We start from the raw sequence: 27,408 nt of genomic DNA on the forward strand, positions 1-27,408 counted from the left end.
TGCCACAAGGAAAATACAACCTTAGCTTGTGAAAACTTGCCACAATTCTGAACTATTGCACTATGAAGCCTATCTTGTGATTTCTTCCAGGATGACGCATTGTTACTGAACCTGAACAGATGGGAGTGTTCATTTCCAAAGCACTTTGTGCCCCATTCACTTGGTTTGGGGTTTCAACATCCAATTTGTGATGCAGATGATCGACATGGAGTTTCAAGGTTTGTTTTCGTGGCTGAATTCCAAGGACGCTGCTGGGAACTTGTATGTGATGATGTGCTTGCAGAGTCCCATCACTGGCAAAGCTGCCAAGATTCTTGGCCTCATGAGAGGACTCTTTCTGTTCCGGAATTTCAACGCTAGGACTGTTTGCCTCTGTATATTCGGAATATAGATAATGTCTTTCTCTGTGCCTGCTTTCTCCCACTTCCAACTTTACTCTTTCATTCAGGCTTCACCTATGTTCAAAATATTTTTTCTTTCTCCTTCAGATTCCTCTTTAAAAACATCTTGGTTTGTGAACACTCAGGAGTTTGCTCACTTTAGCATGTTTTGTTGAGGGCTTTGGTTTTGTTTATAGTACCATTTTCCTCTTGTGAAACCTTGGATAATGCTTATAACTTCTGTGTTCCCCAGTCTTCCTGCCCATAAAATACAGGCAGTGGTGCTGTGGAGATTATTCAACCAGGTCTATGAACCTCGCTGAAAAGTCCCGTTGGAAAGATAAGCCTATTATTAAGACCAATGCTATTAGTCACTGCACAATAGCAAAGCGAATTTTGGTCTCAGTGGAAAAGATATGCAAGGTAGTGTATGTGTAGTCAGTCTCTTTCTACTTCTATCAACATCTATCTATGCAACAACATCATCTTCTAAACATTTCTTTTAGGATGAAAGTGCTCTTATCAGTAAAATGGATAATTTCTTGCAGCGTTCTTGGAGATTTACAACAGCCTTCACTCTCCTCTCAATTCTTGTCATTAATGAGAACTAATGATGACATTATTAATGTAATCTGCTATTTTCTTTTTCTCTGCTTCCACTAATCAGTCCCACTCAAATACACTGAGTTTACTGATAATCCTGTAGGTTTCTATAGCAAACTGTACAAGTGAACTGAGTTACCTATAGAATATCCATATTTTGCCATCAGTTTTCTTGCCAAAAGATGTGGAATCTTGTTTTTCCATGTTACATCCAGAACTTTGGAAGAGTGTTTTGGCAGGCTTCCCAATGGGCGTGGCTCACATTCCCAGAGTTCTCTCCAAAGCCGTAAGAATGGAAATGAACAGCTAAGAATTTTCCAGTTTAGATCAGGCTCTGTGTATGTTAAGAGAAACAGCAGCATAACCACAAGTACCAGCATAAGCTGCAACAGAAAGCAGAGCTTAATCTGGCAAACTGTTATAAACTGCCCTGTGTCAGCTTCACGTGTCTGTACCCGGTGTTTGTCTTGATACAGAGACTTAGTGACTGAGACAGGTATACCAAGTAGTATTGCTTGTAGGAAACTACCAAGGCCACCATGACAGAGAGAAACACTTCAGTTTTCTCTAGCCTCTTCTATTTAAGGTGATTCCTTGGCTTGTATTGTAGAAAGTGCTTTAGTGAGTGAAATAAGATAAATGGTATATAGCATCTATTTTATGGGTGGAGTTTCTTCTGGCAAACCTGAGGAGGTGCTCCAGAACATCTATTCTTTGCAGAAGGAAAAAAAAAAGTCCTAGGAAGCTGAGGATAATATTATGTTATAGAGAATATGATCTGGAAAGATTTTGAGGCAGAGTGGGGATAAAGGAAAAAAATTGATTCCGGATGTCTCTCTGAGGGTACAATCCGACTCTCATGGAAGTTAGTGGGAAACTTTCCATCTCCTGTAATATGATTTGGGTTGGGTCATCAGAATATCACCATAACAAAGCAGAGCTAAAACTGGTAGTAAGCACAGGCAGATACAATAAAAACATTTTAAAAGATTATACTGTAGACAGGAGATTGAATTGTGGCAAAGATGTCAAGTTTGCTGAAGATATTAGTAAATCAAATTTCACAGTTCTTCATGTTTTTATTTGAAAATATTGAACATGAATTGATGAAATCTCACAACAACTCTGCTGTAGCTCCTATTTTGTGGGTAAGTTAAGTCAGAAAACAAGTAATAGACTAGAAATTAAAGAACAACTTAGTATCGGGGTTGCGAACCAAGCAGGAATCTTGACTTGGAGCACTCTGCTCCAATTCCTGGAAATACTGCATCTTATGAGGACTGGATCTTCTTTTATTAACAAGTTTTCCTTTTTGAGTTTTACCAATTTTTCAGGGTTTTCTCAAACACATGCACATTTCAAGATCATTTATACTACCTGAAAATTATCTTCTCATAGGATGAGACATCCCTAGCTCACTCATTTTTTTCTGTCTCTGAAATGAGATTCTCAGCCCTGAAAATACTGTTTGCACTTCAACTAAAATTTTAAAAACACTTAGCATCTGAGCCTAAATTCCATTTTTAAATGTACTAAGCAACCTATGTTTCATCAAAAATCTTAAGCCTTTGGATGTTTTTAAAAAGACAACACTTAAATTAAAAATATTCCATCATAAGATTTGTTTTCTTGGATGTAAAAGTGATCATTCACCTTAAATAGTAACACAGTGCCCTGCAAAGCTAGCATTGGTGGAATGGCTCTACAATAAAGTCAAGCTTCAAATTTTAATCTCTCTCTGAGCCACATCCTGTTTTCGGTTAACTGATCTCATATGGGGGAAATTTACCAGAGGAAATATCTCGAGTTTGGAAAGTACCAAAAACTTATCTTTAGTTTCTTTGTGTAATTCAGCACCTTTTAAGATAGAGGTGTCATATTTTCGAGAACTCTCGAGGCAAAAGAAAAGGAATGAACTAACAACGCAGAAAGGAGACATATAGATTAATAGGATACTGTGTCCCTTCATTCAGAAGCAGAAGCTGACCCATCGGTGTAACACTGATCTTTCCGAGAGAATTAGCTTGTACCTCTTTATATTCCAATAGCTTAAATATGCCAAATCCAGACATATTTTTAAAACTTTTTCAAAAATTGTCACATCCTGGCAGAAACTTTCTGTGCCAGATTTTAACTTGCCACGACTTTTAACAACCCTAATCCTAAAACTCTGAAAGCAGAGGTTTCCAGCCATTAGAACTATTAAGACTGTATCACAGTTTCCACACAGACTTTTAACTTTGGTTAATGTGTGGCCCTGATGACACTGCTCTCAGAGAACAGAGCATCTACAAATAAGTTTACAGCAGACGGAGAAGCAGGGAGGAGGAAGTGGAAATGAAGAGAAATTAGATGTGATTCTGCAAGTATTAGTAGTGCAGGTCTTCCCACTCACTTAGGCGGACCTTGATATTTAAAATGGAAGCCTTAAAAATAGCTTTACTAAAACTGACATCATGCGTTCCTCTTTCACAATTTCATCATCAAGTATCTTATTAACATCCTGGCTTTTAAAAAGGTTACACATACAGGTACCATGGCTGTATACACGAAACAGATAACTGCACGCCCACGTTGCTAAATTAGCAATTTTCTTGTGCTCCAGCAGTATCACTGAACTGCATGTGGTGATTTTAATCTGGAGATATCAAAGGGTTTTACAAAGGGCAGCAGATGTTATTCCCTCTTTACAGAGAGGAAAGTGGAAGCATTTACTAGGGTAGTGGTTTATCCAACAACACTCCAGTGAGAATGGCAGTAAGCCAGATGGATACCCTAAAACTAACCCTTGGCTTCATCTTGCTTATGATGTTTACTTTCTTCTATAATGCCAATTTCCTTTTCATCATCATTTTTAAACTGCTAACGCGTTCAGAAAAAACCTTGCCACTTGTCTAAAGCCAGTCTAATTCAATGGGAAGTAAATAAAGGATTTTCTGACAAAGTGAAGGATCAAATTCTTTTCTTGGAAACAGTCTTGCATCCTGATTCCTGTGGGACTATGGGGTGGAACTGAAAGTAGTATTTGGCCCACAGATGGAATTTTTAATAAAGAGTTAAAGAAGCTGTGAACATAGATATAGAGAACTTTTTGGATCAGCTGCTTGAAAGAATTTGACTCTTATTATTAAAAGTGCCAGCCATGAGAAGATGGTCATTATTTGTCTCCAGGTTCCATGAATGAATTAGCTGGCAGCTCTGAAAAGACATTGTCCATGCAGCAAAGTAAGCTGAAATACATTGTTTTGGACAGTAGAGCTTGAAATGGTAAAGAAAGCCGAGCATCTGTCTGCTTTCCATAAGGAGAACATGTATATTTTTACTATGTTCCGAGTATACTTTTAATACTTCCTGTTATTTTCAGTTAACCACCACAAAGATTGAAAATAAAATTTGTGATCTCAATCACTTTGAACAAACATTTTTCATTCTGTTTTTCTTGTAATATTATGGGTTTACTTAGGCCCTATTCTGCAAACAGTGCCAGGCTTGGTGCTTATATTATTCTCACAGTAATGTATAATTACAAGATTAATTTCTCCTGTGTGCATGTATACCTCCAGTATATCAGCACTATAAAGGATAGACATATATCCTACCCATCAACCTGGCTATATTTTTGAGAATTTTTTTCCTATGTGTATTTGATTTTTAAACCAAACTGCCTTTTTGAAATCTAGAAAATGTTTTGTTTATTCTTGCATTGTTTGACATTGTCCTTTTAAGACAAGAAGGTAGAATTTTAATGGAAAAAAAATTGGGGAAATTTTCATCAAATATATACTATGATGTAATAGGGGAACATGTGAAAAAAAATATTGTTGCTATATCATGCAGACAAATATGCACACAAACAGCCATGTGAGCAGATTTGACGAATATTCTTTGTTTCTTCATGAATGCAGATGAACATAGCTCTTTATAACATAATGTGAGGAGAAAAAAAAATCAAGTTCAGGAACTAATTCCAGTATTTCTTCTAGCCATTCAACACAGCACTACAGAATATACTTCACTTCCCTGAATAAGGGCCAGGTCTTCTTCCCAGATGCTTCCCTCTTTCCAGTCTATTCTTTAATATAATTCTAATCTGTTTGGTATTCTATTTGGAAATCTGTAATGCTGTCATGGGTGCAGTCACCCATGCGCCTGTTCTGCATGTGGCTCTATTGTCTGAGCAAACACAATACATGAAGGTATCAGACCTCAGGCGGACACTCATCGATGAATAACCTCCTTGTCGTCTTTCATGCAGCCATTAGGTACCTGGAAGCGAAGACTCTTGTCAATGCAGCAGAGTAACAAGCCAGATGAAGAGCACCACCTCCTCTTTTTATTTTTAATTTTCCACTAGGACTCACTCCAGTGGCATTCCCCAAATTTCTTTCACAAGGACAAATTATTAGATTTATAGCTGAAACATCCTCTCTTCTGGCTGAATCCTAGTAGGACGGTTGGAGCATGGTGTTCCTTAGCGAACTCGCTGTCTAGGAAAAAAGAGAATCTTCTTCTGATAGAGAAACTGTCCTTTGTAGAAATCTCTCTCTTGCTTTACTGTGAGCATCTTAAAGGGACTTACATACATTAGTTAACTCCTCTCCTGTTAACCTGTTGTTGTAAATATTATCTGTGCTTGATAATAATTAGAGACATAGACTTGCTCAAGATATCCTAGTAGGGCTGGGAAGGAAACGCAAGTGTCCCGCTTCCTTACTGTAAGCACCGGATTTTCCCCAAGCATCAGAGATGCCCAGGGCATTTTTCACTACAATCACGCTCCGGGTGCAGAGGAGTTTCTGTCTGACTTACAGGGCCAGGTCACAGTGTCATACAGCCAGGTCACACATTGAATCATACTTTAACCAGTTTCAGGAACTAACCATGAAAGTAGATTCCCTGTTTCAGCTGTCTTGAAGCGACTTTGTTCCCTTGGGTCTTTCCTTAGCAAATTTTCATTTCCGGTCCCCGCAGGAATATTCCTGCTAGCCTGTTGTAGCATCGCAGAGAAGAGCAGATCCCAGCTCTTGGCTGGATGTCCCTGTTGGCTCGACCCCTTCCCGGGACATGGCTGGGGAAAGGTGTCGCGTGCTCTTGCTCCCGGGACCCTCGCGCAGCCTGCCCTGAGGGCTCACTGCTGCGGAGACACGGCTGAGCCCTGCCTGGAGCCCAGAGCTACGCTTTGGCAAGCTCTCAGCGACGGCAAGGCCTAGCTCCCCCGAGTCGCAGGGCGCTTTGCAAAGCCCTGCTGCCGCCCGCCTAACCGAGGCGGCAAACCGAACTCCGGGAACGCTGCTCCGCTGCGGCCCCTTTGCACCCAGGTGAGCAGCCGGCCGCGTCCCGCTCTCCGTGCCGGGGTCACCGCGGATGCCGCTGCGCACGGGCGAGGGGGGCTCTGCGCCGGCTTCCGCGGCGGCCAGCGCATCGCCATCATCATCGCCGGGGCCGCGGCCGCCTCCGCGCCGCCCCCGGGGCCCGGCGCCACGGAAGCGCAGGCGGCGGCAGGAGGCAGGAGGCCGCGGGGCGCAGGTAAGGGCAGCGCCGGCGAGGGGGAACCGCGCCGCGGCCCCAGCGCGGGGCTCGGAGCCCGCGGAGGGCGGCGGCGGCGGCGGCTGCTGCAGCCCCTCTCCGCGGCCCCGGCGCTTCCCGGCGCGCCGCCCTCCGCGTTTCTGCACGGCGGGATCCGCCCGGGGCCTGCTAACCTCCCCCCCCGCAGTGAGGCACTGTTTTTATTAAGCCTCGCTGATGCAAACCAGCTGGGCAGAGGGGCTTCCTGGCCCGTGGAAATTGCGGGCGGATCTGCTAAGGCGTCAGAGCTCCCACAGCAGCCGGCGGAGGGGTTTCCTGCGCCAACCTTCTCCTTCCCCCCCCCCCCGTGTCACCCAGCGGGTACCGGCCCGCTGCCCCCGCAGCGGGAGCGTGGGTCGCCCCGGAGCGTGGGTGCTGTGATGCTAAATGTGCAGGCCGTAACGTTTAGCGTCGCGATTTTGCATTTTCAGGTTCTGGGCAGATTTGACAGCCCCTGTAATCGGTTGCTGAATTGCCTTTCGGATGCCTAGAAAGAGTTAAATCCAGAGTGGCCATGCGAAGAGTCGCCTACACTAGCCAACAGCGAATGCTGTTAAAAGAGGCGTATTTTAAATGCTGCTCCAGTCTGTGGTTCAGGCACCTCATCAAGCAGGGCGGCAGCATCCCTTTCCCTGTCCCCTCCTCGGGGGATGCCCTAACCTCTGCGTTTTGGACGCAAGCCGCTGCTTCTGCTCTTGTTCTGCAAAAAAGTTTAGTTTTTTTCTACATAGCAAACAGCTTCAGCAGGAGGTGCAGAGTGTCTGCAGCAGTAACAGTCCCTGATGGGACGGTGGGAGACGTCTTTGGACGCTCTCCCGTGGGGGAAGGCACTGAACGTGGATCTCCTGGCATTAAGTTTTTTGTGCAAGACAGCCACCGAGGCCGCTCCCTTCCCGGCCCGTGGCCACGTGTGAGCACAACCAGCGTCGCGATGCCTCCTCAGCCGGACCGCCAACCCGTGGGGAGCTCGGCGGCGTAAGGCAGCCTGGCGCCTCTGGGCTCCGACAAAGAATCGGAGCCCTTCTCCAGATGTCGCTTTATAGGCCTGGCCCAAAGTATTGCGAGAACCTTGTCCTGCTTTCACGTGGTATTTAGTTTTTTATTTCTTAAGGCTTCTGTCTGTCACAGTGAGCTTAGAGCTTCAGATCTTTGCAGTAAGATGGAAACCTGAAGATGTCTAAAAACTTTTTAATATTGATTTCATTTTTTTCCCTGACATTTGCTAGTCAAAGCTAATTTTGATAATGTCACAGTTGGTCCTGCGATAGATTATTGTGTGTCAGTACCGTCATGGGAAAAAGCAGATTCATCAAGGCATCATTACGATCAGACTGCCAGGTCCCTTGTTAAAACCTGTCTTGAACTTCCCAAGCTCTGTGGGGACCACCAGAATCGGTTTTGGTTACGTTTCCAAAAATATTCAGCTGTGCAGCCCTCCTTAACTGAAACTGATACTGGCCGTGCTTGGCTCCTTTGCGTGCGTGGCTCTGCTTAGAGCACAAGCTTAGCTTGTTAAGTTAGCTTTTCCTGGGCTTGAGATTCCCTTTGCATTTTGCCACCAGTTTTATGATTTTGGGAAAGTCGCTGCAAACACATCAGTTGCCCAGTTTCTGCATCTATAAAGCATAATCACAAATTCTGGCTATGGGGAATTGAGGGCTACTGGGGATTTACTCTACAGGAAATAATTCTGTGCAATGTTGACCGCTGGGATTATAGCTGAAAGATGATGGGACTATTCACTTCATCTTTCTACAAACCAGAAAATTATGTGGGAAGAAAACCCCAAACCTTGATTTTGATACATTGTCCATTTTCATATTGTGTTTCAGGGGAATTTTAAATCTGTACAGTAATTTCCTGCTGGTACCTAGTCAAACCCCTCTGTGACATTTAGCCACGCATGTCAGCTACAGATTCAATTAAACATCACTAGATTACTACACAGGTCTGGAGTTGCTTTGGGGACTTTGATGCTTGATGTATTCTTTCACATCTAAGTGAGCGGGTGTCTGCTTGTTTCAGCACCTATTTTGTTCCTCATCTTTGGCAGTAGTTTGCTTCAGATGGCTGAGAAAACAAGCCGAGGCCCGGAGGATGTCCCCGGCTCTTCTCCCGATGAAAATGAGTTTCCTTTTGGATATCCCACCAGCATTTGTGAAGATCTGCCTGATCAGAAGTACCTGTGCAGCAACTGCAATAATATTCTGAAGAAAGCCCTGCAGACGCTGTGTGGGCATCGCTACTGCTCCGCTTGCCTGGCATGGATCGTACGGTAGGTCCTTTCTGCGGAGGGTCACATGGCTGGGACGGACTCTGTGGCTGCAAAGCACCCGAGAGCTGTGTTGCGCCGAGATACTCAGTAGATAAGAGGTCATGACTATCTGGCCCACTGTACAGTAGTCATTTTATCACCTTGGAATATTTAACTCTTGCAGACTGTAGGGGCACTCTGCACCCCTTCCTTCTTTCCAGCATGGGAGTCTCTATAGGATGGGAAAGGCAGGATTACTGGGACTGACAGATTTCAGCTTCCCTACGTGTAAGTGTGAGATAGAGGTGCTGATGTAACCTTGAAGAACTATTGTCAGGTTAACTTAATACTTGCATAAGACTCTACAGTCCTTTGACAAGTGATGTTATGGGAGTTTAACACCTGCTTTCTTAGAGTTTTAGTTTTAATAAACTCAGCTGGGTCCCTATAGAGTAGGGTGCTGCCATTAGTGACAATGACAGCCCTTTTCTTGGAGAACCTGAAAACCAGGAGCTAGGTGGGTATTTGCTGTGGTTGATTAGTTGCTTCTATCTTCCCCTTTCTTTTGGCACTTATGCCTTGATTCAGAGCCTTTGAAAAAGGTTACGTCTGCACTGCGGATGGGAGCTAAAACTGCAGTCCACGTACCTGAGCTAACTTTAATTTTGATGTTTTGGAAAACAGCAGCATTCAAGATTCAGTGACTGGAGCTTTAGCACTGGCTCAGTAAGTCTAAAGACGGTCGCTGTGCTTCCTGCTGGGTATCATTACTGTGAGCTGGGGTGTGCCCATGCTTGCAGCCCCAGCTCCGATCACAGTGCGAATGTCGCCTGGGAAGCTGAGGCCATGCACAGGCCACAGGTGATTTGAAGGGCAGCACTGTAGAATTGAATGTATTTAACCTACCGATGCAAATCCATTAAGATAAACCCAGAACAAAGCCTCTTAATGAAGCAACATGTATCTTAAGTTAAGAAAACTGATGTTAGAATGTAACCTGAATTGTTGTATCTTCCCACTGGAGCCTTGTGGCACAAACAGAAAACTGACTCAAACCAGGTGACTTGTACAGTCTGAAACCAGTTATGTTACGCTCTTCCCCTGGTCAGCTGGGCACTCTGCTGATGAGCCTCTTGGCCTGTGTTAGTGCATGATTCACCTGGATGATAAACTGCACTGGCAATGGAGTACATCTCCGTAACAAAGGTTTATTGTTCACTTTTCTTATGTGAAACTCTACAATAAATGTTTCGAGAGCAAGTCAAAACATTTTTTATCTGCGGTAGGATGTTTACCCTCTAGACCTCAGTTCTGCACCAATTTTACTATGTTTTGCAATTCAATATCTGTCACAGAAAAATGGGCGTTTCCTCCCTGTTTGAAAAGACTTCATTTTTCGCATTACCTTTCCTATATGGTGTTTTTGTGTAATTCATGAGATAAATTGTCTCCCAGCTTTATGCTTTTCCACAATCCTCGCTGCTCTCATTTTGCTGAAATACAGATCAGATTTATGGGCCTGGGCCTGGTCTTGGGGAAGAGAATAGCAGTTTTTCCTTTGACTTCAATGGATTCAAGAATTGGCCCTTTTAATGAGAAAGACTATGAATTTTGAATGGAATGATTACTTCCAGGTTTTTATTTGTGTTAATGTCCATACAAAGTTCTTGTAACCTACATTTCACCAACTAATTGTTATTTCATTGTTCTTTCTTTTTGTCAGAAACAATAAAAATCCAATCTGCCAGAAATGCAAAGAGGAGGATCCCAGCACTTTAAGTGAAGGAAGCCTATTGGCAGAAGAACGGGTAAGTCATAGCTCACAGTTCATTAGTTCATCATTAACCATTCTCTGGACTACTCTATAGTTGTCATAGGACTATGATTTAGAAAGGAATAATATAAAATATGAAGTGTTCCAGTTACACATTTTTACTTATGTTTGAGTCTTTCGAATTTCACAGTTTTTAATAAAAATGTATAATGGTAGGGTTAGGACCTTCTAAGACCATAAGGTTCTGGAATGTGAAATCCCATAGTCTTCCATATAATTATTTTTTATTGTCTTGAAGGAACCTGGGTTACTGCTTTCCTGTTTGTCAAAATATGCCTTAATCGTCACTGACTATTCTTAGTAAGTATCCTGGTGGATTCCCCAGTCTCAGGCAGCAGGGTTCTCTGGACCCTTTGAACACGTTACCAAAGTTTCAGGAAGAGAGTCTAGAAAAGAAGAAGCCAGGGTTTAGGCTAGTTGGCTGAATTGCCTAGAGAATACTTTGAGAGCCAACATGCACGGAGAAAATAGTGGAAAACTTCTAGCTGAAAATAATCATTGATAAAGATCACCCACTGGCAAATGCTTCCTCTGTTAATTTTTGCACTGTGTAGTGTTCAATGGTTTCATTCCGTTTTCCAGGTGATCCCAGAATATTCTTGCAGTGTTTTTGAGCGATTTGGCCATATGTCTCTTTCCTCGATGAGCCTGTGTGTGTGAAGGGCTGGTGTACAAACAGACCGAGTGGGTTTATAGTCGCACTTGGAGGCAGTAACATCTTAACAGAGTTCACCAGAGTGCAAACCAGACCGTAGGTCCCAGTCCCGGCCCAGGAGGCTTCCCTCCTTTCTGATTACCTGCCAGAATACTAAGAGATACACATTTCACCTAAATTTGTTAGGGGCAAATGAGTCCCAAGAGGCAGTCGGCAAAATTTAGGAACTGGCTGCAGCAAAATAATGATTCTGCGGTTACTGCTGAACTTGGTAGGATCTTGGAAAAAATGCTCAATTCTGCAATGAGTTTCCCAGTAACAGAGTCTGATCCATCGTGGGACCACAGATAGGTACAGCTAAACCATTGTGAGCTTGTTTGATGTTAACTGGCAATTCTCTTATGACTCTGGGATGTCTCTGGTGCTGGATTTTTACTAAATCTCCTGTGATTTTCTGCAAATCTGTGGGTGGGTCGCTGTAAACAGGGCCCCGCTCTTGCAAGCTGCTCTGCCTGGGCAGGCTCGTGTGTGTGTGCTGGGAGCCCGGATGAGGTCAGTCACCACAAAGGCATGAGGATCTGCCTGGATGGATCAGCTTACAGCGAGCGGCCCAGACTCTGTAAGCGGCGCGAACAGTGAAGGTCATTCAGCAGGTCCCTTCTTTGCTCCATATCTGTTCCCGAGAACCTCGGCTTTGCCTTTGCTGTGGCTTTGCTTTATGTTGATTCCCAGTGCCGCTTGTTTCTGTGTTTATATAAACACAAGGGGGGAAGAAAGCCCCGCTCAAGCCGTGCATTTGCCATAGCTTATCCCGTGACCTGTTTCTGCGGTAACCCTCATCCCTTCCCTGTTGCGGTCTGTGTGTATCATCCCGTGCTGTACTGCGTATGCGTCAGGCCTGGTCCTGCTGCTGCACATCTGTACCTGCACCCGAGCGTCTGCGTCTGCCGCTGGACTCGGCTGGAGGAGCGGAGGGCGTCCTGCCCTGCCTCTGCTCACCCCGTCTGCTGTTGTTCACGGGACTGGCTCAGGACCCAGCTCCCGGCTCTGCCGGGGGCCCAGAACCCTGCGTGGCTTTCTCCTGCCTTGCTTGCTCGAGCAATTGAAGATGCTGATTCAGAGGAAACGAGCTAGATTCGTCTTGTAAAGCTTTTGGGGCAGGTTGACCTGCTTGTTAAACGTGTTGCTGGCCGCTCTTCCTGACCGTGCGAGCCGTAGACCAAAGTCTTCCCTTAGCTAAAGGCCCCGAGACACGCGTCGTGTGGGTCAGGAGCCCAGGGGGAGCGGACCTGGCGGTGGCTCCTGGGTGGGACGTGGCAGTGGACCTCCAGTTGTCTCACGGCCGCTCTGGGACGGGGCTGGCCTGGGCGTGTGTCTGCGTCCTGCAACAGCCCCGTGTTATCAACCCTAGCAGCCCCTGCACCGGCACCTTCCTTTGAAACGGCCAGGATGACAGAGGGGAGATGTCCAGCTCCCGTATATGAAATGAGAGAGAAATATTTTCTGTTTCCTTCCGCTCCACCCCGAGCACCTTCTTGTCAGGGTGAGTCATTTCATTTACTGTACGAGGATCTGACTCAGGCCCCTATCAAAGTTTGGGGCAGACCGTCCGCTCCCGTTCCCGATACGAGGGCAAGACGTTCGGGTGAATCACCTGAAGCAGCGACCTGTGTGGACAAAGAGGAGCTGAGGATTTCCTGCTTTGCTTTTCACCTGAGTTGTGTCCATAGTGATTTGGCAATTTTAGGTGTGAAACAAAAAGCACAGGGAATGCACACGGCAGTCCCATGCGCTACTGGGACTGTCCCTGTAGTTAAATGCATTTTGAATGATCTGTTTTGTAATGTCAGGAAATTCCTTGAGTTTTTCTCTTATGACACGGGGGGAAAAAGCCACCATGTGCCTGATAACTTGAATTTCTTCTCTTTGATTTTGCTCATGAATCAGACTAGACTATTTTAGAGGCTGGGGCTGGTATGCTTTTGCTCACTGTTCATTGCCAGCTGATTACGCAAAATCTTCCATATATGCAGACGGAGCCACACATGTTATTGTACAACCTACATGACTTTTTTTTTTAATTCCTTGCTTATGAAGTTGTTTGCAGTTTGTGTGCAGAACTCCTCTTGGGGTGGACTTTGCTTGCAGGCTGAGGTTGCGGAAGCGGTTTCTATGAGACTCTCTGTTTAAATGAATCTCGGTTGTTACCAGTCATCAAATTGGCTGTACTTCTTCAAGTGATTTAATTTGACAAGTGTGGATAAGTCTAAAACATTTTGTATCTAGATTAAAAAACAAATTTAGGAATGTTGATCATGGTGATTTTGTTTTCGTGCTTTTCTTAGGTGACTGTGTAGAATTTGGGCAACCTTACCAAAGTGTGGGCATGATTTGTAAACACTTTCTCCCCCCGCCTCTGTTTGCTATTCCTGACTTGCTCTATGTTACTATCTATGAGAAATCTGAAGACCTCTCTATTTTCTTCTTAACACTGTCTTGGTCCTGTGTACCTTGTACCTTGTGTACCTTGGTACCTATTTTGATTGTGCGAGATGTGATACTAAAAGTGTGTAGTGTTTCATGATTTACATAATAATTGTACAATTCTTCACGGTTAATGCAAGAAAAGAAACCTATGCAGTGCAAAAAAATTTCTCACATGTGGTTTACATTTCTTTAATACACAGTGCCGTACTAAATGGAAACAGCCATGGTCTGAGAAATTTACTCTCACTGCGAAACAGTCTCAAGTCCTCTCTGCAGCATGTTTAGGAGGTGTTAATGGCCCCAGTAATGAAATGCATTCATTAGAGTGGCACACGGCAGCGCCCTGTAGCTGGGGTTCTGTCAGCACGTTCGTTGCACGTGATGTATTTTAGGCTTCTGTGAAAAAGAACTTAAAATAATAGCTGTCGTGGGCCAGGCATACTTTTCAATAAATTTATGTCATATCAAGTAGTTTATTTTTGAACCATAGGAAAGAAATGATTTGATAATTATTTGGGCTTCCACTAACTCCAGGCTATTTGTTAGATTAAATAATCTTATGGCAAGACAATAAATAAAAAAAAAAAAAAGAAGAGATTTATTAAGATCTGAAATCCTGACACAGTCACCTTATTCCTGTGTTGAAGATACATTCTGGAGTACTTTCTGACCAGTGTTTTTTTCCTTATTGTGTTTACTTTCCAGGCTTTCGGTGATGCTGCCATTAATAAAGAGATCTCTGAACTCAAAGTACATTGTGTGACCCTGGGATGCAGTTGGTCTGGTACCATGAAAAATTTCGAAGTATGTTTAAAGACAGTTTATTTAAGTTAACGTGCTCTTCCTTGAATAGGAACAAACCAGGAATGAAACTAGGTTCTCAGCAAACACAGATTCATGTAGCTTCATTAAAATCAGCAAACTTATGATGATATAAACCAACAGAGTGTCTAAAAACATACCGTTGATTTTAGTAGGACTTTGACCAGATCCAGAGCATCCTGAATGTTTGTGAAATTAATGTTGCAAAAACTTGCATCAATTACAATTTTTTTCCAACGGGTTTAATTATTAGTTAAATGCAAGGATGCTACAAGCATTTTTTGATGGATCAAAATACTCTGATCTCCAGGACATTGTTATGAGCAATATGCGTAGCATGTTTTTATAAGAGAAATAATTTTCCTCTGTGTAAATGTCTCCTGTTCATTGAATGTGTTACTTATTTTTTTCAGACTGATGTGAAATGTCCCAGGCAAAATATTTAGTTGGGCAAGATTTGGGAATCTGCCATGCAAATTAGAATCATGAAAAATATGCAGCTAATTCTCCTGGTGCCAAAGCAGCTCCGTTTTGGTCCGCGGGGGCAGGAGCAGAGGGCCTGGCTGCGTTTCGAAGGGGGATGTGCAGTGTCACATGTATGGCTGCATCTGATAAACTTCTGAGATGCTGCTGCCATTTCTTCTGTCGCCTCTGCTAATTTTGCATGTTTTCTATTTGAGTGTGTTCCTCTTCAAGGAAGAATCAGTTTGAGCCCAGTTTGCTCAGCTCCGAAGCGGTGAGGGATGGAGAGGTGCAAGAAGCCCCTCTCAGCGTGAATACGCCGCAAAATGGGTTTGAGAGTTCAGCGTGTGATCGAAATCGGCACTTCTGAGCCGGTTCTGTAGGGGACAGCCATCGCCTTTACAGGCAACAGCGGCTGTGACGCCGTGCCTGCGGGCACCTCAGGAGAAGCGACCAGAATAAGTAGTCTTCAGTGAAATATTGTGTTTTTAAGAATCTCAAAGCTGAACTGCTGGAGGCAGTAGTGAAAGGAACACGGTTGCCTTTTTTTCTTTTTCGGATGAGCGAATGCAAATTGTGAAGTGGAAGCATTTTAAAAGTTATTTTGAAGATAGCTAAGAGTTGCGTCCTAACTGTTGTAGAGGAGGTGACAGATGTCCATTCTGTTGTCCTGTGCAGAGACGTCGGCAGACGTCCTGCGTGGCAGATGGCCTGTGAATCCTGCCAGCCAGAGCTGCATGGCTGCAGTGCTGCACAAAAAGAAAGAAAAAGAAAAAAGAAAAAAAAGGCAAAAAGTTAGGGATCCTCTAAGACAAGGAAAGAAGCTGAAACCACCATCATGTTGTTTTTAAACAAAAGTATTAGTGAGAGGCAGTTCAAGAGAGAGCTCATGTCTGAATTTTTATAAAGTTTCCTTTTTTTTTTTTTAAGTTAAGAATTAACAAGAAAAAAAGCCTCAGTAAAGGAGGTGAATTTTTCAACAGTAATCACTGTAACATTGTGGAGTGGGTTTTTACCCAATCTTAGAAGAAATGCAAAGCCAAGATCTTTGCTGGAAGAACAGAGACAATTTATAGATAAACACGTACCTGCAGTTTACAGTTCGGTTTATAATTTTAACTTCCAGGAGCATCAGAGCCTGTGCGAATATGCTTTAATCCCCTGTCACACTGGCTGCGGACACATGGTGATGAGGCGGAAACTTGCAGATCATTTGGAAAATGGATGTGTTAATAACGTGACAGTGTGTCAGAAGTGCAAGCGGAGTTTATCCAGTAGTGAGTACCAAGTAAGAACATCTCTTTGTTTTAACTAAGGGCCTTATATTAATGGCTTAACTAATCTATCATGAGATTTTTTCATCCTGATTTCATGAACGCCGTTGCACCTGGACAACACATAATTTTTCTGTGCTTGCTAACTTTTCCGTGCAGGTTTTGGAGGGGCAAATGGACGGTGTTTGATAGTCTGCTTGTGATGTTACAACAGAAAGGAGGAAATCATATTTGCGTATTCATCCAGGGCTTGGGGGGCCCATGTTTTAGCTCCTGTCTCTAAGAGTATGTCCCGGAGTACGAGGTGGGTCAGAAGCAGAGGCACGCAAATGGTGGCAGAGAAGAGATCTTGAAAGCAGCTAGATTTTTCATCAAAATAAAGTTGCCAAGAAATTTGTAAGGCCGGCTTTTATCAGGTAGAATTCCTGAGCTGGTAGATGGTATCGATTAGACACCATCAGGCGTAACTCTCCAAGTGAGCCGCGGCGGCAGTAGAGACCAGGAGAGTGTACTGTGAATCTGCCAGAAATTTCTCTGTGGCTACTTAAACATATTTAATTTTATTTTTATGTTTAAATTGTTTTTCCACTGTTGTGACAAGGACTTGCAAATTGTATAATGCAAGGTAACGCTAGTCTGTTCCCAGCATTTGCTAAAAATCCTCTTTAAAAGAACAAACAAATTTTTTCACAAGATTCTAGTTGATCATCAAACCTCTAAGTTAATGTTACCAAAAGTATTGCGTTCTTACTTAAATGCAGTGGCTTTCTCAGTCAATGCTCACAGTTATTATAACAAGGCAACATTATGCATTACTGACTTGGTAGGTTGTAAGTGACTTTTTGCAATCATTTGAACTCAAAAAATGCTCTTGATTTTTCCCCATTTTTGATGGTGTGCAAGTTCTGGGAGTGGTCTGCGGGCATAGAATGAGCTAATAGAAAGTATTCCGCATTGCTGCAGGAGGAAATGGTGTCGTGGGGCAGATGAGCACAGAGACATTGCCAAGGATACAGCTTCAGCGGCGCACTTCTCGGCCTCCTGACGAAAGTGCATCATGCTGTGTTTTTGACATTTTGAGTTTAAAAACTCCTCGAACAGCACAATAGCAGCATGGATGCGGGATGCCCCTGCTAACGCTGCTATGTGTGTTTTGAGTTGGAAGCTCTGCAAATCGCCTCATCCCACCCTAACTTCTGGCCCCGTGGGCTCCGCTATCGCAGAAAACGTGGCTGGGGCGATGCTCGTTTGGGGTGTAGCACAGTGAATATTGAGCCCTCCGGATGATTTAGGGAGAATAATTGCCAGGCCTGGAGCTTGGTCCTTGAATGGGAGCGGAGTGATGTAAGACCTACCCAGCAGGAGGGCTTCGGTGAATATTTCAGAAAGATAGCCAGAAGGAAATAACGGGATAGTTTTATTGGCCATAACTGCCACAGGTTTGCACCTTTCAGAAAACTGAGCTGTGAGATTTACTTACCATGGGGAGAGCAGTCCCTCTGGGGTAAGAATGAGGCACCCTGGCGAAAACATGCTTCTTGGGAAGCTTTTGCAAGCGCTCTTGGTGTCATAACAACTCCGACCGAGGGAGGAGAAAACCTGGACCCAGACACGTTTTACCAGCGCTAAAGCCGGTGTGTTTTTCAGAGAAACTGCAAATGCCAGAAGGTGGCAACATTTAATCCCTTTCAGCCTTGGGAAAGTGCAGCAGGCAGGCTGCAGAAGGAAACCTGAGCTGCATGAGCCTGTTCCCAGAGTACCTTTCCCTTTTTCGGGGTCTGCGATACCGCACATCCACCTCAGTGGGCTTCATTTTCCTGCAGCCAAGAGTTGTTTCCCTTCCCCTCCTTCTGGTTAGCTATCATCTGATTAATTTTTTGGTCAGGAAACCTTGGCAACCAAGCAGGAGACTGGCCTTGAGATGTTGATTTTTCTCTGCCTGCCTTATTTAGTGTTCATAAAATTGGAATTTTGCTGGTTACATGATCTGCTTTATTAAATTTGCCGCCATGTGGCATATGAAATTTGCTTATTTATGTGTATTTCATGCATCCACAATCCTCTGGGAGCAGATAGGAAACTTTGGGCACTGCTCTCCCTCTCTCCATCCCGGCCAATCAGTTATTGGCCCCATAATTTTTGCATTCCCTTATGTTTTAAAGAAACCTCCCTGAAACCCCACTCCAGCTCAAGAAGTCAGTGATCTGTATGAGTGAAATGGCAGAAAGCAGAAGAAAATAAAAGCACACTTTGTGCAATACCTAAGATACAGAGTATTCAGAAATGAGTTAGGGAGTGGGAAAAACCTGTGGCTGTGTTTCTGAAGATCTAAACCAGAAACGTCAGGACTCTGCAGAGGAAAGCCTTGAGGACTGCTGGAATGGCTTTATCAAAAAAATTTCCAGTCTGCTTTAGGAAATGTACTGGCATGCAAAGGCGTTTATAAAGATTAAAGGCAAAACCCTTGAATAGTTTGAATTGAAAGCTGACAGTTGCTGTGTTAAATACACAAATTACAGTTGTAGTATGAACCAATGGCAGGAGGATTATTTTCCCCTTCTTCCTGGAGCCAGAAATGGCAGGAAGTCTCATGTTAGCACTAATGCATTTTGCATTAGCACATCATGATGGAAAATTTGGATTCCTGCCTTCAAAATGTTAATAAGCAGGATCTGAGAAAGGTCTGCACATTAAGCAAGCTATATGAAGCCAATACATGAAGAGTTTATATTTGGGTTTCCTGTATATTTGCTTTCTGTTCCATAATCTACCTGCATGTCATTGCATACATATGTGTGTGTACATATATATGTGCGTGTGTATATGTGTGCACATACTATAGTTTAAACTGGGTGAGACACGTCCATTGCCAGTCGCGTATCAGATTTCCCAGGATGACCTTGCAAAGCATCTGTAAGTAGTTTCCAAAAGCGCTGGGCCCCATAAGTGAAAGATCACACTTTGTACTTTCATTTAACAGGTATTGCATCTGGAGAGCCGTCACTGAAAATACCTGCTAGGCTGGGAAGACGAGTAATCAGCTTAGAGACTTAGCTTGAGAAGTCTCTGGGTCTGCAATTCCTTGTGTGGTGAACAGCAGCACTCGCTTTTAGCAGATATGCTTTAGTCCCAAATTTCTAAACATTATTTCCTGTAAAAAGAAGCCTGAGAAGACTGCAGTCTATTGAGTAGCGAGGCCCGAGCAGTCACTCTCTGCCCAGGGGTACAGGACTTTGCACCGTGTGTTGTGGAGCTTGCAGCGCTCCCGGGGAAGCCACCCTTCCTTCCTTTGCTCGCCCTTAAATCCACACCGTTCAGGAAGAGAGCAAGCAACTTACTGCAAACTCTTTCTTCCGCGACACAGAATAATACTTCTCATTTAGTTCTTGTCAAAAAGCCCCAACAAGCCTCAGTTCTCTATAAAATGGGAATAGCATTCCCTGAAAATGCAAGCTTTGGTTCAAAGAGTCCTGAGTAAAGATGGTCATTGGTTTTAGTAGTGTACTCAATTGTTTGCTTCTTGTTTTAATGATAGAAACATTCATGTGAAGGCAGTTTATATAAAGAAGAAAAACGCGTGCAAACAGAAACACCATCAAAGGAAAAGGTAGGTAAAACATGAGTGGATGCAATAGTTTTTGTTTCAATTCACTGAAGAGTCACTTGTTCATTTAGATTAAATGAACATCTAAGAACATCTTTGCATATGGCAGTGGTTTCTGGCTGCTTTTTAGATCCCAGCATAGCTCTGCTGACTACCTTCTCCTCGCTGCCCCTACAATTATCTTTATTAAATTAATCTTCTCTGTTCCTCTTATAAAACCAGGGAAATGTTTGTTTCCTTTCAAGTGTTCAGGGAGACCCAGATGAGCAAAACAGGAATATGCTGTGGCACAGGTGACCCTTTGAGAGCTACGTGCTTGTGGCCTGACGGAGCCGTTGGTTTGCAGGAGGAGCTGCAAGGCACAGCTCTCGCCTGCTTTCCCTGCGGCCAGGGAGAGGGTCACGGTGCCTGTGCGCACGGCGGTCTCCACCGCGACGGGCCACTTGGCGCGTTGGCGTGTTATTTATGAGGAGTTGTCACTGGAGGGTCACTGTGGCTTGTTAAATTCTGTTATATCATTATGGACTCTGTGTTAGAAGGACATTTACCTGCCAGACTGCGTGCAAGAAACTCGGCGATCCGCCACACTTGGCTGATTTATTAATGAGTTTTCAAAGCTGTTGGTAGTGTAAAGTCTTGACTTGAATTAGCCTGACTTATAGCTGCTGGGGATGTGGCCTAGTTGTTTGTAGGTAAATAAAAGAATGTCTTGAAAGTGGTATTTGATTATTTTCTTGCCTTTTTTTCAACAGAACCACTCTGCACCATTAATCAACAAGGATGGGTGTCGGTTTTCTGAAGTCGGCTGTTCGTTTAGGGTGAGTTAAATTGCTGCCTTCAGGAAAGCCTCAAATAGCATTCAATTCAGTGCTGTGCCTTTGGCCTAGGCCAGCCTATGTGTTCAGGGTAGTAGGCCTTGATTTAAATATATTTTTAAGAAAAGAGAGAAATGTACCAATTTTTAATAGACCAAGAGAGATGATATTGGAACTGCCGTGGATTCGCAGTGGGTAAAGGTGCAGTTCAGCCTGGGGTGCTCTGTGTCCTGCACTGTGCAGTCATTTCAGATATAAATTTTTGTTTCTTACAAATCTGCTGGTCTGTTCTTGTTTGGATATTCTCTTCGGGGTAATGCCTCTTAAAACAATGAATGGTTTCTAAAATCTGCTTTGGATTTTAGTTTGCACCTGCTGCCTTACGGGTATATCTCATCTTTTGTATACAAGATGTGTATTAAATATTGGCTTATTTGAGAATCATGCTGGGACTCTGCCTGGTGTCCTGTTTAATACAAGAATTGTCGACAATGGTTTTCTTTTAATGTAGCGTGTGTCCACATGTAAACACATCCCCTAAACTGACCATTAGTGAGCTTGTTGGTTTTCTTTTCTCCACGTCTCCCCCGAGAGTCTGCTAGACCTGTATCTTGCAGTTCTTCCATCTCTGTCTCTCCCAAGAAATTAAAGGGAGCGTTGCTTGATTTGGCTCCAGGCCAGTTATGGTAGTTGCATAGACAGCGTATTGACAGTGTCTTCTTACAGGGAAGCAAAGAGAAGATGAAGGAGCATGAAAAAAATGCAGTTGGGGCCCACATGCTGCTGCTGCTGCAGCACATAAAGGAACTGAAGGCGAGTTTGTGCCCTGCTGCCACAGCGGCAAACGGCTTCGTCCCGCAGCCAGAGCTGGGTGTGAACGGGGCAGAAAAAAGCATCTCTGATCTGCAGATCCCAGCAGGTCTGGAAGTCAATGGGGATCTGGAAGTAGACTGTTTTCCTGTACCTTCTGCTTCTGAAGATGATTCAATTCTGCAACAAATTGTGAGGGAGAAAGTGATTTCTGAGCTAGAAAATAAGCTGCATGTGTTTGAGAATATCGTGGCAGTGCTCAATAAAGAGGTGGAGACCTCTAACTTGGAAATCACAGCCTTTCGGAGACAGAGTGAACTCGATCAAAATATAATACGAGGCCTGGAACTGAAGGTAAATATTTATGGTAGGCACTGTTGGTGTGCTTGTTGTATAAAGAACAGTTGCATACACATACCCGAGGAAGGTGGTGTAGATTCGGGGACAGGGATGGAGCTGTGAGGTGTTAAGTTCTGGACACATCTGCAGGATCCTCTCATTGTTTTGGATAAATTTTCAAATGGGGAGCTCTAATATTTGTTATATACATCCATGTTTAGGCACCTAGAACTCCCTGGGAATTTTGAATGTCCGGAATTTGGCATGATCAGACTGAGCAAGCGAGACAGTTGTTTAATTGGCTGATCCTCTTAAAGCAGCATTTTGCCTGGAAAACCAAAAAAAGGTCTATCCAGCTGTGCCTTTTGATACATAACTGTCACTTAAAAAGAAATCAAAGGAGATCTTCCAGAACATTAGGACTCTTGAATGACTCTGCTGCTTCTGTAGCACAACCGCCTGGAGAGTGGCGTGGTCTGAGAGTTGATTTTTCTTCCAGATTGCCGAGTTGCACCGGTGCCTGACGCAGAAGGATGCAGGCCTGAGCAGCCTGCACAAGAGTCTCCTGTTCTCTGAGCAGGCTTCCTACGATGGGGTCTTTCTGTGGAAAATAACGGACGTGGGCAGGAAGTTACAAGACTCGGTGACTGGAAGAACAGTCAGTTTGTATTCACCAGGTAAAATGCACGGCGTATCCGTGTGTTAGCAAAACTCAGACCTTTGGAAAACCCACCGGCTCCTCCAGAACGGTGCCTCTTTCTGCTAATGTGGACAGAAGGTCCTTTAAAATAGCTCCTCAGACTAAGATGCTGTTCATGCAAAGACATCACACTCTCCTGCCTGTTATTAGGAGCGGTGCTGTGACTTACTCCTCCACAGAGCTGTAAAGGAGGGGTGCCGTGGGGCCAAATACAGCCGTAATTGCCTGATCCAAAAAGGCCTGTTCCGTGCAAGGCTGCCTGAGGGAACGGGGCTGGAGGGCCACTCTTCGCAGGCTGTTTCTGCTGCTGTTCTGGCCGTAGCCACCTCTCAGATAACCGTATGCTTCTCCAATGCTTTTGCATTTGCAGCTTTTCCTTCTAGTCCCAGAGATGCATACCTACATCTATACACAGAGAGCTGAGTTTTCTTTTTAATCTTTCTGGAAGAAATGGTAGCACATTTTGGACTCAGGTATCGGCAATAGGGTGGAACCAGGCTGCTTTGCAGGCATCAGACATCAGCACGCTGCTTATGACGCAGGTGCAGCACTGGCGGCCAAACCACTGCTCGGAAGAGGAAGGCTGGTCTCAAATCCGGCTGAATTGCTTGGTTTAAAGGTGTTTCAGCCTGGAAATAAAAGGGGAAAAAGCAGGCTCCTAAGTTAGCGCATGTAAAATAGCTGAGGAATGGTTGGGGATGCGGAATCGGCGCGGCCTGAAGACGGCATTTCTTCTCCTGCATTTCTCCTGCAGCGCCCTGCTGCTCTGGGCTCTCGGTCGGAGATTTGCCCTGGAGCACAGCTACCTGCAGTGACATCTGCTGGAGCCGGCTCGTCTCGTCCGCTGCCTCGGGGCCCGCTGCTGCCCCACTGCCTTCGGCGGCAGTTACCTCCCAGGCGGCAAGTAAATTGCTTTAGGTAAAATACGCTTGCGTGGAGAAGAACAGGGAATTTTCACCAAGGTATAAGGCACCGAAAGGGCTCCAACCCCTGGATTTTGGTTGCTTATAGCTGTAAATCTCCGGGGTATGCTGATTTGTCTGCTCTCTTCGTCCCTGTGATACCAGAGCGCGTCACGCTCTGACTCTTCTCCCGTACGTCAGGACACTATTTTTGCCTGTTTTTTAAAGGAGGCTTTGCTAACGGGGAGTTCTAATTTTCAGCTTTCTACACTGCAAAGTACGGCTACAAAGTCTGCCTGCGGATTTACCTGAATGGGGATGGGACCGGGAAAGGGACCCACGTGTCTCTGTTCTTCGTTGTCATGAAGGGGGACTACGATGCTCTGCTTCCTTGGCCCTTCAGACACAAGGTGAGCAGGATGGACTTCTCGAGCTCACGTTGCCGAAAAGCTTTTCCCCCCAAATCTTTTTCTCCTGTGGAGTCTCTTGCCGTCGCCTGTGATGTTTTTTGCATCCTGTGAAAGGGCAACCTTTTCAAATCTTGATCCTAGCATACAGCCAGTACTTCTCCCACTGAACTCAAGAGGACTTTTCCTGTTGAGTTGAGTGGAAGTTGGAGCGTTTTCCGGTTTTCCTCTCCGATGGCTATAAGCCATGCTCTGATCGTGGATAATAATTCCTCTCTGAATGGAGCGGGTTACCCGCAGGGGAAGCTGCTCCGACTGAGATCCCATGCTTTGCTTTGAAGGATATTCAAACGCCAGAATAGTGAAATAACCCTGCAGGTTCAAGGTTGATATATCCCAACCTGTGTCCACTTGGGACTAAGCCAGAAGCATAATTTTTCCTGGCTCTCCCTATATATGGAAATTATCAATTTATGATTTGCTGCCGGAAGCATAGGTGTTAGAAATGGGAGGTTAAAATTCCACTTACAGATGTGCCATAGATGTCTTACGTGATCCCAAGTAAGTCCCTCACCCTGCTCTTATTTTTTTTGTTACATAAATGCAATCTGATAATGGCAACAATAGTTAGAGAAACAGTGAAAATATGCATAAGGATCTGATCTCCGCATTTACCTTTACGTGGTAATAATTCTGTGAGCCTTTCATATAAATAGTCTTACTACTATTTAGTAGCCAAGGAAAATAGAAATCAAAGTTTGCAATCGTCATTATATTAAAAAGGTATTATACATATTTCACATTCCAAGCTAAAGAACAGTAAGTTAATAAAAGTGATAATGAGATGGGGAAATTCTAGACTGATATTTAGGTTGTGTCTGCTACATATTTGCATACAGAGAACTGAGCTATTTCTTTTGATTCCAAACCACACTAACAGAATGAATGTAATGACTGTAACCAAACTCGTGGTTTGTTTAAATTGTCAGGGGAGAGAGGAAAAAGTCTTTGCGCTGTGCAATTCTCTACCAAGAAATAATTTCTTACTTTATTTTATTTTATGGGTGGCATAGTTTTAAATATTTCATCTGGGAACGATTACAGTCTCCCTTGTTCACGTTAGCTGACCTTGCAGGTTGTGAAACATTCATTTTAGTTTGCATTTAATTATCGATCTCTACTGAATCTATCCAGCTGCTTTTGCAGCGTGTTTGTACTTTTGTCTCTGATATTTTCTAGTTTATTTTTTAAAGCAAGAACTCATCATTGCTGCATTTGCTCCATTACTGTTTTTCAGGTTACATTTATGTTGCTGGACCAAAACAACAGAGAACACATTATTGATGCATTTCGCCCAGACTTGACATCTGCTTCATTTCAGAGACCGGTGAATGACATGAATGTCGCAAGCGGTTGTCCTATGTTCCTTCCTCTGTCCAAATTACAGTCGCCTAAATATGCCTATGTGAAAGAAGACACACTTTTCCTTAAATGCATTATAGAAACAAATTAGTAAATCTCGAAATATGCGCGTCTGGTAAATCACCCACTGAATTTCATTAGTTTACAACAGAAGAACCATCAGCTCGAGACTTGGCGTTAGCTTCCATGCGCACACAAAACCCAGGAGGGCGCCTGAGCCTGTCCTCCGCCGAATCAGTTCACACCGGCTGAAGATCGGCCTGCTGGAGCTAGCTGCTGCCGAGGACGTTGCCCAGTGCCGCGTGACGGGTGCTATTGCCAATGGAAACTGCGATTATTTCGTAAAAACGGCCGATACTGCTCTTTGGGGTATAGATTGCAGTCCTTCCCCGTGCAGCTGCGCGGGGGGAAAGCGGAGCTGCTCTGTCTGCCGCCCCGCGCCGGGTGTGCGTGCGCCATCCCGGCCGGATGCTGGCGGGGGGCACAGCCCCAGCTCCTCCTCGCTTCCCGGGACCGACCCTCCGGGAACCCCCGCTGCCGGGGGCGCAGGGCACCTGCGAGGCTGCACCGGCTGCCAGCCCCCACGTGGGATTTTGGCTGCTCCCCCGCCGGCGACGAGGGCAGGTTCCTTTCCCCCAGGAAACCTGGTTTGCTGATCCAGGGTCTCCATTTGTGCTTCCCGACCACCTTGAAAGCAGGGAGTTGGGGGTAGCATTTGTAGCTTAATCCTGTATACTGGATGATTTATTTCTTGCTATTTACTTTAGACCTGTATTCTTGTGCTCTGTGCAGAGATGTTCTCTTGCATCAGCAGCACGGCCAGATTACGCTGCGCCGTGGCTAAATTACCCTCGTCTTTCTGAAAGGAGTAGTGTGACTTGTGTACCAGACGGGGAGCCGAGGGTTAACGCAGGGAATCCGGAGCTGCTGGCGCGAGCGGTGGTAAGGACCCCTCGGGAGCTTCGTTTTAAAGTGTTCAGTCACTTCCTGAAACTTCAGGGCAAGTGACTTGTTAGAAAGTATTTATTTGATCTTTTTCTTGCTTTATTCTTTTTATTACTGTGATGTTTAAGTCTTTTCACATGCTGGAATGGAAGTAACTACCAGAAATGTTTTTTTTTTCCTTTTTTTAAATAGAGCTAAGGAATGAATAAAAATTATTTTTACCATCCTGTCAGGCTTGGAAATGTCTGGAGGTGTGCAAAGCTCAAATGCTGCACCTTATCCCCCCAAAGCAACGAGTCTCAGTAGCTTCATTCTCCGCTTAACAACTGTTTGGCAGAATCAGTGAAATTGCGTCGGGTTTTGGTGCAGCAGTTTTTGAACCTGCAGCCGAGTCGTGCTAGCGGCGCGGCTCGCTTCTCCGGGACTGCAGGTCGTGCCGCAGGCACCAAGGCCTGATCGCAGCCAGGCACTGATGGGCGTTCAGGAGGCGAAAGGCCTTTATGAAATTATTTTACTCGTTTTTTTTCTCCTCCGTATTTCCTGCGTCTCACCTGAAAACATGACTCTGCAATGCTGTGCCCGCTGCGCGAGACGGGCACGGAGAAGCTGTTTGCCCGCTGGGTTCTGGGAGCCTGGAGGCTGCCGCCCCGCGTCGCGCGGCGCTGCTGAAACGCCCCGGGCTCCGACGAGCCGCCGGCCTCGCTGCTGACGCGCGAGCAGGTTGTTCAAATCTCTCATTTCTATCTTGACAGCATCCTTTTAAATAATTAGTTGTGGTGAAGCATCAAATTTCAAGAAAAAAACATAAACACGTATCCATCAAGGCTTGTTTGGGAAGGAACTGGATATTCTCTGCCGTCACATGCGCACCGGGTCTCGCTCTCCCTCCCCTCCCTCTCCCTCGCTCTCCTTCTCCCTTGCTCTTTCTCTCTTCCGTATTTAAAATGTTCTTTCTGAGACAGAAAGTTATTTTCCCAATAATGTGCCAGACCCTCTAACCACACTGGAGTATTATGCTTAGAAACATTATGCTTTTCATGGCTGTGTAATTCTGACAAGTGCTGTATTTATTACAATCATTCATATTTTCTTACCGTTTTATTTATTTCCTAAATAAAGCTCACTAAC

General features: G+C 44.6%; 1 protein-coding gene across 1 annotated transcript; it reads left to right on the plus strand.

The window, feature by feature from the left end:
* The first annotated feature begins 172 nt into the window (after window positions 1-172).
* On the plus strand, window positions 173-27,406 carry TRAF1 (TNF receptor associated factor 1). Its single transcript, XM_013939506.2, has 11 exons — window positions 173-218; window positions 8,605-8,823; window positions 10,526-10,610; window positions 14,484-14,582; window positions 16,189-16,350; window positions 19,872-19,943; window positions 20,693-20,758; window positions 21,482-21,919; window positions 22,404-22,581; window positions 23,768-23,916; window positions 25,211-27,406. Exons 2-11 carry the CDS (start codon window positions 8,615-8,617, stop codon window positions 25,424-25,426), a joined length of 1,674 nt encoding a protein of 557 aa, XP_013794960.2. The 5' UTR covers window positions 173-218; window positions 8,605-8,614; the 3' UTR covers window positions 25,427-27,406.
* Window positions 27,407-27,408: the final 2 nt, after the last annotated feature.

This window comes from Apteryx mantelli, chromosome 21 (genome assembly GCF_036417845.1).
Source record: "Apteryx mantelli isolate bAptMan1 chromosome 21, bAptMan1.hap1, whole genome shotgun sequence".
Taxonomy (NCBI): Eukaryota; Metazoa; Chordata; class Aves; order Apterygiformes; family Apterygidae; genus Apteryx; species Apteryx mantelli.